Genomic DNA, 18,471 nt, shown 5'->3' with positions numbered 1-18,471 from the left:
TCTTCCTAAATCCCTTATGATGAAAACATGTGTTTAGGAACCACTAGGGAGAAAAGGATTCACTAAAAACCTAGAGATAACAAAATAATTATTTCTATAAACTTGAGGAAAGTGGATCCATGCAGCCGCCCACATCCCACTCCGTATAGCTGCTGTGGCCCCGGCCTGAGACCGATTTGATACTGCAGTTCAATTGGATATATGGACAGGGTAATAAATCGTGTCCTCTTAGTGAGGGTAAGGGGTTGTCAAATGGAGAGAGAACTTTGCGTCCTGTTAGGCCTGCTCTTCTCCTGGCTGTCCTCTCCCCTCCTCTCATATCCCCCTTCTCTCTTCTCCACTTCTCATCTCCTCTCCCCCTTCTCTCTTCTCCACTTCTCATCTCCTCTCTCCCTCTCCCCTCCTCTAGCTGTATGTATGGTACAAAGATGTGTATTAAATGCCATAAGGACAGTGTGTTCTGCTAGATCCCTGTTAAACAGAAATTTCAGTTACGACCCGTTGCCGCTGCCGGAGCACCTAGTGAGATGGATACAGAAACAGCATCCCCCAGCAGCCTGCTCCTCTGTTGATGGATCACCCTGGAACACGGTGTCTCTGTGTCCTAAATGGAACCCTATTCCCTATTTAGTGCACTACTTTTTGACCAGGGCCCATATGGTTCTGGTCAATCATTGTGCACTATGTAGGGAATAGGGTGCCATTTGGGAAACAGGCTGTGTTTTACGATTGGCCTAAATGTTAACTTAGAATAATGGCCCCGTGGCTGTGCTGTTTATCTGCTGTAGCTGTGAAACGCAGTGCTGCATGACATTGTAATCCATGACGCCTCACCCACGCAGGAAGTGGGACATTATATTGTATATCTCTGCTCTTTTTTTTATAGATTCAGCTATAGCCTATAGAATAGCTGAATCTATAAAAATCTGAGATGTACAATGCATGTATGTACAGTAGGCTATTGTTGATGGGTCTTAATATTATGATATCATAAATGATATTGTAAAGTACAAATTGTTCTCTCCTCTTTTCCAACAGGTTGTCTGTTTGAGAAGGAGTTGTGCACACCATACGAGATCTGTGTCAACGGTAAGCCATTTACATTTCATTCAGATATCATACAGCTATAAAGTAGAGCTCACAAATCAAAGCCACCTGTAGACGCTAAAATATTCTTAATCTAAAAGGAAGTGGACATTCATGGCACAATATCAGCGAAAGTGATGATGATCAATTGGAGAAGGAAAATCTATTGCACTGACTCTTTTCTCCTCACTTCTCCTCTTTGAACGGTTGGTTCAGAACACAGGACTAGAAAACACAGGACTAGAATTAGATTATATTTCTATGGTTTAGAATGCACAGGGTGCAACACCACAGATGGCCAGTTCAGAATGCACAGGGTGCAACACCACAGATGGTCAGTTCAGAATGCACAGGGTGCAACACCACAGATGGCCAGTTCAGAATGCACAGGGTGCAACACCACAGATGGTCAGTTCAGAATGCACAGGGTGCAACACCACAGGTGGTCAGTTCAGAATGCACAGGGTGCAACACCACAGGTGGTCAGTTCAGAATGCACAGGGTGCAACACCACAGGTGGTCAGTTCAGAATGCACAGGGTGCAACACCACAGGTGGTCAGTTCAGAATGTACAGTGTGCAACACCACAGGTGGTCAGTTCAGAATGCACAGGGTGCAACACCACAGGTGGTCAGTTCAGAATGCACAGGGTGCAACACCACAGATGGTCAGTTCAGAATGCACAGGGTGCAACACCACAGGTGGTCAGTTCAGAATGCACAGGGTGCAACACCACAGATGGTTAGTTCAGAATGCACAGGGTGCAACACCACAGGTGGTCAGTTCAGAATGCACAGGGTGCAACACCACAGATGGTCAGTTCAGAATGCACAGGGTGCAACACCACAGGTGGTCAGTTCAGAATGCACAGGGTGCAACACCACAGGTGGTCAGTTCAGAATGCACAGGGTGCAACACCACAGGTGGTCAGTTCAGAATGCACAGGGTGCAACACCACAGGTGGTCAGTTCAGAATGCACAGGGTGCAACACCACAGATGGTCAGTTCAGAATGCACAGGGTGCAACACCACAGGTGGTCAGTTAGGAAAGCACAGGGTGCAACACCACAGATGGTCAGTTCAGGGTGCAACACCACAGGTGGTCAGTTCAGAATGCACAGGGTGCAACACCACAGATGGTCAGTTCAGAATGCACAGGGTGCAACACCACAGATGGTCAGTTCAGAATGCACAGGGTGCAACACCACAGATGGTCAGTTCAGAATGCACAGGGTGCAACACCACAGATGGTCAGTTCAGAATGCACAGGGTGCAACACCACAGGTGGTCAGTTCAGAATGCACAGGGTGCAACACCACAGGTGGTCAGTTCAGAATGCACAGGGTGCAACACCACAGGTGGTCAGTTCAGAATGCACAGGTGCAACCACAGGAAAGAATAGATAAGGGAACGCCACAGACACAGCTGTTGCGATGGTGTCCACCTCTCTTCCTGTGTGCTTTCTTTGGGCCTCTACTCCCCAGAATTCATTAGTTTAGGGTGCATCCCAAATGACACCTTATTCCCATTATAGTGCACTTCTTTTGACCAGAGCCCGTTCAGACTTGGTCAAAATTAGTGCACTATATAAGGAATAGGGTCCCATTTGGGACCTTTTCCTCATTTGAAATGTGGCCTTGTCTCTGATCTCATTGTGATAGGAATAAAACAATGCCCTGTGCTGCTGGGGAAACATCATATTCATAGCTAAACTATTTTTGGCCCAGTTCAGTTCTCAGCCTGTGTTTAGTCTGCGCTGGTTGTCGCCTGGGTTATTACATTTAACAGGCCATAGGAACACACTCCTATGTCAGGGATTCATTCATTTCCAATGAGGAAAGTGCATACTATCTGATGGGCTATATTAGATAGACACTTTGTCCTTGAGGTGAACATAGTTTCATGAATATTGTTCTTCCCATGTAAATATAATCACTTGAATTGACATATCCTATCAGACCATCATTTGATGGTTCTGTTGACTATTATACATCTTTTTCACTTGCGGATATTGTTATTAGTTTTATGTAACTGATGACCTAGTAGGTATGCCAGGTGGGAGACATTTTTAAACTTCTCGTGAAGTTATCTCAAAGCTTGACTTTTATTCGTTCTGTGTGGGTTAAAGTACAGGGAGGTAGGTTGTATTGTAGGTGTTGCTGTGCACACCCTTCATAACACACTCAGTCACACTTACCAATGAGTCACCAACAGCACCAAAGTAGGTCTACACATCAAAGCAACACACTGTCCATATTTAGGTGATCCTTCTTTCAAAAGTAATTACAGCTATACTGTATTGGCAATTGAGATCATATGAGCCATAAAACTTTATTTGATGTGAACATCATTGCATACAGTATATTATGCCTGATATGGTACATATTTTTGCGCCCCTCCTAATGGCTGAATATGGTTAACCTTCAGACAAAAAAAATGATCAGCGTAGATTGACGTGCTGCCTAGCAACAGGGTGGAAGTGCTGCTTTGAGTGTATGCCAGCCACTCTGACGCGTTCTCTCTTTGACTACCTGTTTGAAGCTGCGACTATAACTGTCAACTGAGGTAAACTGAGCTGAGGTTTGGCTGACACGTTAGTTTTGGACCACGATGTGGAAAAGCTACAGTGAGTGAGCACCACCAGCTCAGCCTTTGTCTTTCTCTATGTGGTGTGTGCCAGTGACAGCGAGTCAGTGTTAATGACAGTTGTCAAATTACCCTGGGCCGCTGCCTGGTAGGCACATTGTCTGTCTGAGTGGCAGTATCAGGACACACATGCTCCCCAGGACAGAACCACAGCTAGAACTATAGACATCCCAAATGTCAACTTATTCCTTATATAGTGCACTACATATGAGCAGGGCCCAAAGGGTGTGCCCTATATAGGGAATAGGGTGCCATTTGGCACAAACCCTAATACTGTTGTTTCCAGGCAGGGAAATGAGACGCACACTGAGAGGTTAATGGTTGATAATGGGACACAGCCCCTCTTATCTCTTGCTTGTTGATAAGCTACTGGTGGTTTGCCAGCCCACGACTCTCGGTTGTTCTTGGTTTGTGCCAAACAGCTCAGTAGGCTACTATGTAGTCATACAATGTTACAGGGTTACTACACAGGCATAAGAGCAACTTATTGTAAAACCGTTATAATTTATGAAACAAATGAGGATTTGGAAAAACTGACAGATGAAATCACCACCAAGCTACAAAAATCCTTGTTTACACTGAACATATGCTTCTGATGAAGCTTCCTGGATCCTGAGATAGAGAGGCATATTAGTGGGTTTGGCCATTTGGATGTTCTAGATCACATCTCCCCACCAACAGGGGTGTTGATCAAAAGTAGTGCACTATAAATGGAATAGGGTGCCAATTGGGATGCACCCCAGATTTGATATAGAACACAAAAGGAAAGGGCAGTCTGAATGGTCGGTCGGCAGTGGAGAGGCTAAGTTTGATCAGTGACTTGACATTTTCACTGTGATTTCACTGTGATGTGATCCTGAATTTGGAGCAGGATGACCTGTGACATTCCAGGCACATCTCATGATTCTCAGTTACCTGGCTTAAACAGCATGGATGGAGGCACGCCTGCACAGAGAGATAATGGCAAGGAGGGGTTTGCAGTCAAGATCTGACCCAAATGGCACCCTGTTCTCTATATAGTGCACTACTTTTGTCATTTGGGACCTACTTGTTGTTCTATAAACTGTTCCCTAGTGGTCACTCACAGGTATTGTATGTGACCCAAGATTTTCAGTAGCCTATATCATTTTTTTACCCAAATGAGCAATTGACCGTCCTGTGACCCAAATCGTCCTTAAACTACCCAAATTAAGAAGAAAGAGTGTGTGATTGTAGATTTATTCTCACCTCTCACATGCTCAGGGCCTACTTTGGGTCCCCACTCTTAGTTTAAGAAACCCTGGCCTATATGACCAATGTTGCCAGGGCAGCTAAAAGCAGGGTGTTGGTTCTATCTAGGTGTTGGAGTGGTCAGGTCAGGTGCAAACAAGCTGTGGAAAATCAGCTTAGGTGGTGGAATGTGTGCACTATGCACACCCTATTTGCTTAACCCAGTTTCAGTTTGATGTAGTAGGTGTGATGTTCCTATCAGATAACATATCTGAAGTGCAGTGGTGGAAAAAAGTACCCAATTGTCATACTAATAGAAAATTACTCAAGTAAAAGTGAAAGTCACCCAGTAAAATCATACTTGAGTAAAAGTTTAAAAGTATTTGGTTTTAAATATACTTAAAAGTCAAAGTACAAATAATTTCAAATTCCTTATATTGAGCAAACCAGACAACATTATTATTATTTTTTTGTATTTACGGATAGCCAGGGGCACACTCCAACAGTCATACTTCATTTACAAAATAAGCATTTGTGTTTAAGGAGTCCACCAGATTAGCGGCAGTAGCGATGACCAGAGATGATCGCTTTTTTCACCACGTTTTTCGTGATATCCATTTACGATCTTGTCTCATTGCCGCAACGGGCTCGGGAGAGGCGAAGGTCAAGACATGCATCCTCCAAAACATGCCCCGCCAAGGCGCTCTGCTTCTAAACAACCGCTCTTTCGCTTAACCCGGAAGCCAGCCGCACCAATGTGTCAGAGGAAACGCCGTTCAACTGACGACAGCCTGCAGGCGCCCGGCCCGCCACAAGGAGTCACTAGAGCACGATGAGCCAAGGAAAGCCCCCCTGCCAAACTCGGACGGCATTGGCCCTATGGCACTCCCGGTCACGGCCAGCTGTGACGCCAGATAACACAAAAAATGACTTAAGTAGTACTTTAATGTATTTTTACTTAAGTACTTTACACCACTGCTGAAGTGTATTTTAATGATGATTGATAATTTTGTAGTGATGTAATTTATTAGAATACTGATTGTATGTCATAACTTTACAAGTACATTCCTAACCTTATATGCCTATAACAATGTATTCGACTATGACTACATATTTTGATAAAGGCCCAGTGCAGTCAGAAACTTGATTTCCCTGTGCTTTGTATATATTTCCACCAGGTTAGAATAATACTGTGAAATTGTGAAAATTATGATAAAGCCCTTTTAGTGTAAGAACTGTTTGAAATTTCAACCTATTTTGGTGGGATGGAGTTTTGGTCTGCCTGGTGACACAGTAAATGAGTTAGTAGACAAATGAGAAAGAGAGTTCCAAACCTCTCTGCCAATAACAGCTAGTTTTCTGTTTCCCCCTCCCCACTCAGACCACTCCCAGACAGTCCAAGAAAAATGATTGCTTGAGAAGTTCCTCTTTGCTATGAAGCTATTTGAATTGAATTGAAAACAATTGCAGTAACCAGGTTTACATCCAACCTTTTTCTGTGAGTAAAGTACGTTGAACAGAAAGGTCACGACAGGCCTGATGGAAACAGCAAATTTGTAGGTAGACTTTCCAAATGTCAACAAAACAAAATACGATATACAAGATGGGATCTTTTTGTGTCGGTAAAATTAATTATGCGAGAAATGATTTTAATGCGCAAATATTGATATAATAACCATCATATCGAAGTAAACTGTTGTGTGCACACATGTTGTGTGCTCCTCCCCTTACGACTCGGGAAAGAATGCAGTTTATTAGGCTACATATAAAATAATATTATGATCTTCACATGGTGGTGAAAGTACAAGGTGATGAGCTTGATGCTTCTTTCCAATAAATATCGAGGGTCTTATTCTGGTGACATGATCATCGCTGCTTGCTTGGCTGCCGTTTGACAAATTAAAATAATCTCACTCTTTTGTCCATAATAATCTCATCATGTAGGCTATACATGTACTGTATCTGCGAGCTGTTGGCTAGAGCGCACGTGCCAATACCAGAATGTGCATATTTGCTATATAATGCAACCTTTTTTGAGACAAAACCATCAGTAGAGCTGAAAATGCGATGGAAATCCATTTAATCTTTATGTTTTATTTGGTACATGGGAATTTAACCTCAAAAGTAATTTTGGTGTGCACTACACAAAAATAGCTTTATAAATACATCACGCACAGAATTTTATCCACAACAAGTCAATTTGATGAAAACACATCTCTGGGAAAGTGTGCATATTTATGCAGATTTTTTAATATTTGCATGAAAATCTGTCCCAATTGGATGGAAACCTAACTAGTAAGAACTTCATTGTTAACCAGAAATGATTTGATATGAATATAAAAATGTCTGCATTTGAGGTGTTGTCTTATTTTAATGCATTATTCTTGAGACTTTTAATGGTTTCTAATGTACTGTATAGTCTTTGTTCATTTGGCATGTTATATTACTGTGACTGACTGTTGTCAAAACACATTACTAAACATTTTCTAGTCAAGTGCAAGTTCACCCTAATCTCTTCTTGGATGTTTTCTGTTGATCATTGAGCCTTGAAATGGATTATCCTTCCACTAGTGACGTGATTACACATGGAGGTCAAGGATAATATTTCTGTTGCCAGTTTGCTAAAATGTTGTGCATGAGCAAACCCAAGGTTATCCAGGCTGTTGTAATACTTTCAGATGGGATACCAGACTCGAAATGTGTGGAAGACGTTTCATCTTTTGGTTTGTTGGGTCCTGCTGTTTTATTTGCTTGACTGGGATTCTCATAAATGTGCAGGTTGACACACACTCATGGTTCATATCTCATGTTTGTTTCACATGGGATGAAGATTGAATTGCTGCTTGGAAAAGGAATATGTGAAAGGGGGAGACCTAGTCAGTTGTACAACTGAATGCATCTTCCACATTTAACCCAACCGCTCTGAATCAGAGAGGTGCGGGGGGCTGCCTTAATCAACATCCACGTCTTCAGCGCCCAGGGAACAGTGGGTTAACTGCCTTGCTCAGGGGCAGAACAACAAATGTTTACCTCGTCAGCTCAGGGATTCAATCCAGCAACCTTTCGTTTACTGGCCCAACGCTCTAACCACTAGGCTACCTGCCGCCAACAGGATCTGTGGTGAATAGGGTGATCTGTGCTACTTGAGAATGGATATTCATATTTATAAAATGACTGAATGCGTGGCAAACATAAGTAATGTGCAGCAACGGGAAATCCTCTTCTCTAGTACTCTCTAGGCTACAGCATTTGACACAATAAAGTTCACTTGTATGGTCAGTTAGTCTCCACCTAGTGGTGCAATTAAGTACTGTTTCATCAAATTAACAAAACACTCAAGACATATATATAGCAGGGCTCTCAAACCCTGCTCCTGGAGAGCTACCCTCCTGTAGGTTTTCACTCCAACCCTGCTCCTGGAGAGCTACCCTCCTGTAGGTTTTCACTCCAACCCTGCCCCTGGAGAGATACCCTCCTGTAGGTTTTCACTCCAACCCTGCTCCTGGAGAGCTAGCCTCCTGCAGGTTTTCACTCCAACCCTGCTCCTGGAGAGCTACCCTCCTGTAGGTTTTCACTCCAACCCTGCTCCTGGAGAGATACCCTCCTGTAGGTTTTCACTCCAACCCTGCTCCTGGAGAGATACCCTCCTGTAGGTTTTCACTCCAACCCTGCTCCTGGAGAGCTAGCCTCCTGCAGGTTTTCACTCCAACCCTGCTCCTGGAGAGCTACCCTCCTGTAGGTTTTCACTCCAACCCTGCTCCTGGAGAGATACCCTCATGTAGGTTTTCACTCCAACCCTGCTCCTGGAGAGCTACCCTCCTGTAGGTTTTCACTCCAACCCTGCTCCTGGAGAGCTACCCTCCTGTAGGTTTTCACTCCAACCCTGCTCCTGGAGAGATACCCTCCTGTAGGTTTTCACTCCAACCCTGCTCCTGGAGAGCTAGCCTCCTGCAGGTTTTCACTCCAACCCTGCTCCTGGAGAGCTACCCTCCTGTAGGTTTTCACTCCAACCCTGCTCCTGGAGAGCTACCCTCCTGTAGGTTTTCACTCCAACCCTGCTCCTGGAGAGCTACCCTCCTGTAGGTTTTCACTCCAACCCTGCTCCTGGAGAGCTAACCTCCTGCAGGTTTTCACTCCAACCCTGCTCCTGGAGAGCTACCCTCCTGTAGGTTTTCACTCCAACCCTGCTCCTGGAGAGATACCCTCCTGTAGGTTTTCACTCCAACCCTGCTCCTGGAGAGCTACCCTCCTGTAGGTTTTCACTCCAACCCTGCTCCTGGAGAGCTACCTTCCTGTAGGTTTTCACTCCAACCCTGCTCCTGGAGAGATACCCTCCTGTAGGTTTTCACTCCAACCCTGCTCCTGGAGAGATACCCTCCTGTAGGTTTTCACTCCAACCCTGCTCCTGGAGAGCTAGCCTCCTGCAGGTTTTCACTCCAAGTTGTAACTCAACTGATTCAGCTTATCAACCAGCAAATTATTAGAATCAGGTGCACTAGATTAAGGTTGGAGCAAAAACCTAGTGGACAGTAGCACTCCAGGAGCAGAGTGGTTCTGGTTCTGAATTATTGCTTCATGAATAGTTTATGTATAAATATATTCAATGATATTGAAAGTGTGCTGGATGTGTCTTGATTATTTTCCTTTGTTTGATACATTTCGCTGTAAATGTTAATCAGTTTCCTCGGCTGTATTGTGTACTGTGTGACTTATAATTTAATACCGGTAGTGCAGATCGCTTCCTCAGCATGTCTTCATTCCACAAGGAACACCCACCCTCTGTGTGCTCAACAGTGAAATTGAAACATTGTGTTCCCTGATACAGGAAAGACTGTAGTCAATAAGTGTTCAGTAAAGTATATGCTTTGACTTTCCTTTTGGACATAGATGTGTACTAGGTGCTTTTTTAAAACATTGTTTATGGAGTCCTTTTGCAAAGCTTCAATGCAGAACTGATTTTAATGAAATCAATTAAGGTGTTGCTAGAATTAATACAATTGACCTCTTTTCCCAAGGTGAACAAAGCCTTGGTAAGTTCATGCTTTCTTGGAATAATTTGAAGCAACATTGAAGCAAGGTAAAGTTGAGGTCTTGGTGTGGTTTTATCACTGTGAAAAACAGGTCTTGGTGTGGATTTGTAAGTGTTAAGAACAGGTCTTGGTGTGGTTTTATCACTGTGAAAAACAGGTCTTGGTGTGGATTTGTAAGTGTTAAGAACAGGTCTTGGTGTGGTTTTATCACTGTGAAAAACAGGTCTTGGTGTGGTTTTATCACTGTGAAAAGCAGGTCTTGGTGTGGATTTGTAAGTGTTAAGAACAGGTCTTGGTGTGGATTTGTAAGTGTTAAGAACAGGTCTTGGTTTGGTTTTATCACTGTGAAGAACAGGTCTTGGTGTGGTTTTATCACTGTGAAAAGCAAATCAAATCAAATCAAATTTTATTTGTCACATACACATGGTTAGCAGATGTTAATGCGAGTGTAGCGAAATGCTTGTGCTTCTAGTTCCGACAATGCAGTGATAACCAACAAGTAATCTAACTAACAATTCCAAAACTACTGTCTTATACACAGTGTAAGGGGATAAGGAATATGTACATAAGGATATATGAATGAGTGATGGTACAGAGCAGCATACAGTAGATGGTATCGAGTACAGTATATACATATGAGATGAGTATGTAGACAAAGTAAACAAAGTGGCATAGTTAAAGTGGCTAGTGACATAAGAATGCAGTCGATGATCTAGAGTACAGTATATACATATGCATATGAGATGAATAGTGTAGGGTAAGTAACATTATATAAGGTAGCATTGTTTAAAGTGGCTAGTGATATATTTACATCATTTCCCATCAATTCCCATTATTAAAGTGGCTGGAGTTGGGTCAGTGTCAATGACAGTGTGTTGGCAGCAGCCACTCAATGTTAGTGATTGCTGTTTAACAGTCTGATGGCCTTGAGATAGAAGCTGTTTTTCAGTCTCTCGGTCCCAGCTTTGATGCACCTGTACTGACCTCGCCTTCTGGATGATAGCGGGGTGAACAGGCAGTGGTTCGGGTGGTTGATGTCCTTGATGATCTTTATGGCCTTCCTGTAACATCGGGTGGTGTAGGTGTCCTGGAGGGCAGGTAGTTTGCCCCCGGTGATGCGTTGTGCAGACCTCACTACCCTCTGGAGAGCCTTACGGTTGAGGGCGGAGCAGTTGCCGTACCAGGCGGTGATACAGCCCGCCAGGATGCTCTCGATTGTGCATCTGTAGAAGTTTGTGAGTGCTTTTGGTGACAAGCCGAATTTCTTCAGCCTCCTGAGGTTGAAAGGCGCTGCTGCGCCTTCTTCACGACGCTTTCAGTGTGAGTGGACCAATTCAGTTTGTCTGTGATGTGTATGCCGAGGAACTTAAAACTTGCTACCCTCTCCACTACTGATCCATCGATGTGGATAGGGGGTGTTCCCTCTGCTGTTTCCTGAAGTCCACAATCATCTCCTTAGTTTTGTTGACGTTGAGTGTGAGGTTATTTTCCTGACACCACACTCCGAGGGCCCTCACCTCCTCCCTGTAGGCCGTCTCGTCGTTGTTGGTAATCAAGCCTACCACTGTTGTGTCGTCCGCAAACTTGATGATTGAGTTGGAGGCGTGCATGGCCACGCAGTCGTGGGTGAACAGGGAGTACAGGAGAGGGCTCAGAACGCACCCTTGTGGGGCCCCCGTGTTGAGGATCAGCGGGGAGGAGATGTTGTTGCCTACCCTCACCACCTGTGGGCGGCCCGTCAGGAAGTCCAGTACCCAGTTGCACAGGGCGGGGTCGAGACCCAGGGTCTCGAGCTTGATGACGAGCTTGGAGGGTACTATGGTATTGAATGCCGAGCTGTAGTCGATGAACAGCATTCTCACATAGGTATTCCTCTTGTCCAGGTGGGTTAGGGCAGTGTGCAGTGTGGTTGAGATTGCATCGTCTGTGGACCTATTTGGGCGGTAAGCAAATTGGAGTGGGTCTAGGGTGTCAGGTAGGGTGGAGGTTATATGGTCCTTGACTAGTCTCTCAAAGCACTTCATGATGACGGAAGTGAGTGCTACGGGGCGGTAGTCGTTTAGCTCAGTTACCTTAGCTTTCTTGGGAACAGGAACAATGGTGGCCCTCTTGAAGCATGTGGGAACAGCAGACTGGTATAGGGATTGATTGAATATGTCCGTAAACACACCGGCCAGCTGGTCTGCGCATGCTCTGAGGGCGCGGCTAGGGATGCCGTCTGGGCCTGCAGCCTTGCGAGGGTTAGCACGTTTAAATGTCTTACTCACCTCGGCTGCAGTGAAGGAGAGACCGCATGTTTTCGTTGCAGGCCGTGTCAGTGGCACTGTATTGTCCTCAAAGCGGGCAAAAAAGTGATTTAGTCTGCCTGGGAGCAAGACATCCTGGTCCGTGACTGGGCTGGGTTTCTTCTTGTAGTCCGTGATTGACTGTAGACCCTGCCACATGCCTCTTGTGTCTGAGCCATTGAATTGAGATTCCACTTTGTCTCTGTACTGACGCTTAGCTTGTTTAATAGCCTTGCGGAGGGAATAGCTGCATTGTTTATATTCGGACATATTACCAGACACCTTGCCCTGATTAAAAGCAGTGGTTCGCGCTTTCAGTTTCACGCGAATGCTGCCATCAATCCACGGTTTCTGGTTTGGGAATGTTTTTATCGTTGCTATGGGAACGACATCTTCGACGCACGTTCTAATGAACTCGCACACCGAATCAGCGAATCACCAAGCAGGTCTTGGTGTGGATTTGTAAGTGTTAAGAACAGGTCTTGGTGTGGATTTGTAAGTGTTAAGAACAGGTCTTGGTTTGGTTTTATAACAGTGAAGAACAGGTCTTGGTTTGGTTTTATCACTGTGAAGAACAGGTATTGGTGTGGTTTTATCACTGTGAAGAACAGGCCTTGGTGTGGTTTTATAACGGTGAAGAACAGGTCTTGGTGTGGTTTTATAACAGTGAAGAACAGGCCTTGGTGTGGTTTTATAACAGTGAAGAACAGGTCTTGGTGTGGTTTTATAACAGTGAAGAACAGGCCTTGGTGTGGTTTTATAACGGTGAAGAACAGGTCTTGGTGTGGTTTTATAACGGTGAAGAACAGGTCTTGGTGTGGTTTTATAACAGTGAAGAACAGGTCTTGGTGTGGTTTTATAACGGTGAAAAACAGGTCTTGGTGTGGTTTTATAACGGTGAAGAACAGGTCTTGGTGTGGTTTTATAACGGTGAAGAACAGGCCTTGGTGTGGTTTTATAACGGTGAAGAACAGGTCTTGGTGTGGTTTTATAACGGTGAAGAACAGGTCTTGGTGTGGTTTTATAACGGTGAAGAACAGGTCTTGGTGTGGTTTTATAACGGTGAAGAACAGGTCTTGGTGTGGTTTTATAACGGTGAAGAACAGGTCTTGGTGTGATTTTATAACGGTGAAGAACAGGTCTTGGTGTGGTTTTATAACGGTGAAGAACAGGTCTTGGTGTGGTTTTATAACGGTGAAGAACAGGCCTTGGTGTGGTTTTATAACAGTGAAGAACAGGCCTTGGTGTGGTTTTATAACAGTGAAGAACAGGTCTTGGTGTGGTTTTATAACGGCGAAGAACAGGTCTTGGTGTGGTTTTATAACAGTGAAGAACAGGTCTTGGTGTGGTTTTATAACAGTGAAGAACAGGTCTTGGTGTGGTTTTATAACGGTGAAGAACAGGTCTTGGTGTGGTTTTATAACAGTGAAGAACAGGTCTTGGTGTGGTTTTATAACGGTGAAGAACAGGTCTTGGTGTGGTTTTATAACAGTGAAGAACAGGTCTTGGTGTGGTTTTATAACAGTGAAGAACAGGTCTTGGTGTGGTTTTATAACAGTGAAGAACAGGTATTGGTGTGGTTTTATAACGGTGAAGAACAGGTCTTGGTGTGGTTTTATAACAGTGAAGAACAGGCCTTAGTGTGGTTTTATAACGGTGAAGAACAGGTCTTGGTGTGGTTTTATAACAGTGAAGAACAGGCCTTGGTGTGGTTTTATAACAGTGAAGAACAGGCCTTGGTGTGGTTTTATAACAGTGAAGAACAGGTCTTGGTGTGGTTTTATCACTGTGAAGGACAGGTATTGGTGTGGTTTTATAACAGTGAAGAACAGGCCTTGGTGTGGTTTTATAACAGTGAAGAACAGGCCTTGGTGTGGTTTTATAACAGTGAAGAAACAGGTCTTAGTGTGGTTTTATAACTTATATATTTATACTGTAGTTATTACATTAGGACCTATACATGTAGATCTCTCTGTTGCACCTGTCCATAGTTTTGCTGGCTTTGCAAAAAGATGGTTTTGGATGAGCCATTTATGTATGCTTAGCTTGCTTAAGCAGGAAAAGCACATTTGCATAAAATGTTCAATCAGTCAAGTAGGATCACACACACACACATAGACAATGTATTCTATCCTAACAAAGGAGAACCGTGGAAAGCAGATTTAGTGCCACAATTTAGTGCCAATTTATGATAATTTCCGTTTATTTATGATGAATATAAAACCATAAATATTCTGCTAGTACAAGTGCATACTGTGATTTCCTTAGAAGTGCCTGAAGTTGGCTAGGTGAATCCAACCCCTCCCCCCTCTCAGTAAAACAATAGACTCTAGGTGCTCTTTGAGACGAGTAGGAAAAGAGGCATCAGATGTTGATGCCCATTGAAAACCTGCTGGAGCACCACACAAACAAAAGAGGATGCTCTGCTCTGTTCCAGCTCCTACTCTGATTAGCTAAAGGGGAGAAGGGAACCAACACATCACCATGGCAACTGGCGGAACAGGGAACCAAACTAAATGGGCCCATTACTCAGCTGTGTCCTAGCATGTCTTCATCCAACATGTCTCAGACTGATTCAGATTGCTGTGTGACTCCTCACAGCTACAGGTGTAAGCTCTTAACTTGACCTAGCTATCTGTATATTGTCACAGCAAAATAATCCTACAGCAACAGGATTTCGTGTTTCAAATATTTTTTATTAAACACACAAAAGAATGGTGTATAGGTATACAAGACAGGTATACAATTCTTATCTAAACATAAAAGAGCAGGAACAACAAGACCCAGAGTTCTGGGTGCAGAACAAATAATACAAAACACGACATACAAAACAAGGACACGTAGAAAGAATAATAAGTAGGTTCAGGGCAGGAAGATTACAGTCCTCCAAAAATGTTTGCATAATTAAGGGGTTAGGATCCGCTTTAGATGTATATAGAGTCTCATAAAACTGCCGGAATCTGTCATTGATGTCTTTGGGGGAAGAGAGTAATTCCCCAGATGCAGATTTAACTTTGTGAATCATTCGGTCACTCACATTTTTTCGAAGTTGTCTGGCGAGTAATTTGTGTGGTTTGTCACCAAACTCAAAATATTTTTGCTTGGCATAGAGAAAAGATTTAGCCATTTTAGCTGAGAGAATCTGATTATATTCCAATTTTAAAGAGGTAATTTTTTTTATGTTTCTCCATAGATGGGTGGCTAGCATTCTCCCTATCCAGTAAGTGAATTTGTCCCTCCAGTTCTTCCAGTTTTCCTCTTTTTTGCCTACTCCTGGCAGCCTGAAAGGAGATGATACAGCCTCTCAGATAAGCCTTCAGTGTTTCCCACAATAATGCTGGGGAAGTCTCTGTGTTGTCGTTGGTATCAAAAAATTTTTAATTTGGTCTTTAAGATATTCACAGAATGTTGGTTCTGTGAGGAGCTGAGGATTCAACCTCCAGACCCTCTCGTTTGGTACAATGTCACCCAATCTCAGGGAGAAGGTGAGTGGACTGTGGTCCGAGATTATAACGATTATAACGATTATAACCCGACTAGCATCACCACCCTGGATGGTTCCGACCTTGAATATGTGGACATCTATAAGTACCTAGGTGTCTGGCTAGACTGCAAACTCTCCTTCCAGACTCACATCAAACATCTCCAATCGAAAATCAAATCAAGAGTCGGCTTTCTATTCCGCAACAAAGCCTCCTTCACTCACGCCGCCAAGCTTACCCTAGTAAAACTGACTATCCTACCGATCCTCGATTTCGGCGATGTCATCTACAAAATGGCTTCCAACACTCTACTCAGCAAACTGGATGCAGTCTATCATAGTGCCATCCGTTTTGTCACCAAAGCACCTTATACCACCCACCACTGCGACTTGTATGCTCTAGTCGGCTGGCCCTCGCTACATATTCGTCGCCAGACCCACTGGCTCCAGGTCATCTACAAGTCCATGCTAGGTAAAGCTCCGCCTTATCTCAGTTCACTGGTCATGATGGCAACACCCATCCGTAGCACACGCTCCAGCAGGTGTATCTCACTGATCATCCCTAAAGCCAACACCTCATTTGGCCGCCTTTCGTTCCAGTACTCTGCTGCCTGTGACTGGAACGAACTGCAAAAATCGCTGAAGTTGGAGACTTTTATCTCCCTCGCCAACTTCAAACATCAGCTATCCGAGCAGCTAACCGATCGCTGCAGCTGTACATAGTCTATTGGTAAATAGCCCACCCATTTTCACCTACCTCATTCCCATACTGTTTTTATACTGTTTTAAAAAATAAATTTTTTTTTACTTTTCTGCTCTTTTGCACACCAATATCTCTACCTGTACATGACCATCTGATCATTTATCACCTCAGTGTTAATCTGCAAAATTGTATTATTCGCCTACCTCCTCATGCCTTTTGCACACATTGTATATAGACTGCCCATTTTATTTTCTACTGTGTTATTGACTTGTTAATTGTTTACTCCATGTGTAACTCTGTGTTGTCTGTTCACACTGCTATGCTTTATCTTGGCCAGGTCGCAGTTGCAAATGAGAACTTGTTCTCAACTAGCCTACCTGGTTAAATAAAGGTGAAATAAAAAATAAATAAAAAAATAACGATCCTCCATATATCAAATAAGTTTGAATTTTTTATGTAGGTATTCAAGAATTCGCTTGAATGGGAGGTAGGGGTTCGCTGGGTAGAGGATCTATCCAAATATTGGTCTAGCACACAGTTAAGGTCCCCTCCAATGACCAGGTTAGTATGGGAGATATCTGGAATCAGGGCAAGGACTCTTTTGAAAAAAGAGGGGAAATCAATGTTTGGCCCATAGATATTTAGTAGAGTTACTGAGGTAGAGTGGATTTCTCCTATTACGATCACATACCGACCCTCTTTATCCGCAATAGTGGTTTTATGTAGAAAGGGAATTCCTTTCCGTACCAGAATCGCTGTGCCTCTCGTTTTGGCAGAGAAGTTAGAGTGATACACTTGCTATGAGAGTTATTCTTCAGATGGGTTTCTTGCAAAAATATAATATCAGACGAGAGTGCTTTCAAGTGGGCTAGGACCTTGCCTCTCTTAATTGGTTCGTTTAAACCCTTGACATTCCAGGAAGTGAATGTAAGCCCCGCCCTCCTCTCGTTTGTAGTTCCTATGGTGGCCTGCATACCATGTAACTTGATAAAAAGTTAAGAAAGCGCACCAAACCATCACGATCAGCATATGTAGCACCTACACCAGAGCAGTATCCAACCCACCCCTCCCCCCTGCAAGCACCTTTACTTCCCACCCTGTTCCCCTAATTTCCCCAACACTTACCCCCCCCCCATCAACACACATTTAACAGGCATGCACAAACAGAAAAAAAAGGAAAAAATAATAATAAACATTGTCTGGCCGATGCCAAAAAAGCACGGCGCGACCTCGAACAAGAGGTAAAACAAAAATAAAATCCCAACTATACGTTCACCTCTCACTATCCTAGAACTTCTACTAACATATGAACTGAGGAGGCTCCCGCGAATAAAGTGTTCAGTTAGCATCTAATAAACCTAAACAGAATAAGTTGCAACTCAAACATATTGCGCATTTAAGCGTCATCCTGGGTCCATCCCAGAGATAAGCAAGATATAGCCTCAAGATTATATTGCTAAGCACTGCCAGTCAAAAAATAAACCATCCGCAACCGACATAGTCAGCCGTACCTTTACATACTGTGGGTCAGGAGATCGGAACAAGGATTTGCTAAATTAAACGTTCCCCCCATTAAAACATTTTTTTTTAAATAAAATAAAATATATATATATATACATATACATATATACATACATATATACACATACACACGTACACATACATACATATACACATACATACACATACATACATACCTATACATACATACCCACACAAAAAAATCATATATAAAAATATATATTTAAAGAATATGTATATACATCCATATGCACATATACACATACAAACATTCATACCCCAGAATAACAATCTACACTGATTTAAAATATACACATACATAATACTAAAATGCTAAGAGAAAATAGTAATAAAGTACAAATAGTAATTATATGTACGCACACCTACACAGACATAAGCACTACAGAGGGCTGGTGGGACTCTAGTCGGGAGAGAGGCCCACGGCCAGACAAAGGCAGAACGGCACAAAACATCAACTTGCTAACCAGGTGTCTGCGTCTGCCCCTTCCC

At 43.4% G+C, this 18,471-nt stretch overlaps 1 protein-coding gene across 2 annotated transcripts in view; it reads left to right on the top strand.

Moving 5' to 3' along the window:
• Positions 1 to 18,471, top strand: part of LOC115103131 (receptor-type tyrosine-protein phosphatase N2-like) — a 156,556-nt gene that overhangs the window by 6,365 nt on the left and 131,720 nt on the right. For both annotated transcript variants that reach the window (XM_029623808.2, XM_029623805.2), the window contains exon 2: positions 1,039 to 1,089. Coding sequence is in view for 1 of the 2 variants with exons in the window: in XM_029623805.2 (XP_029479665.1) it covers positions 1,039 to 1,089 (51 nt within the window). In the remaining variant the exon portion in view is untranslated. The remainder of the gene's footprint in view (positions 1 to 1,038; positions 1,090 to 18,471) is intronic.

Source organism: Oncorhynchus nerka, linkage group LG20 (genome assembly GCF_034236695.1).
Source record: "Oncorhynchus nerka isolate Pitt River linkage group LG20, Oner_Uvic_2.0, whole genome shotgun sequence".
NCBI lineage: Eukaryota > Metazoa > Chordata > Actinopteri > Salmoniformes > Salmonidae > Oncorhynchus > Oncorhynchus nerka.
This window is presented reverse-complemented; position numbering and strand designations above follow the sequence as displayed.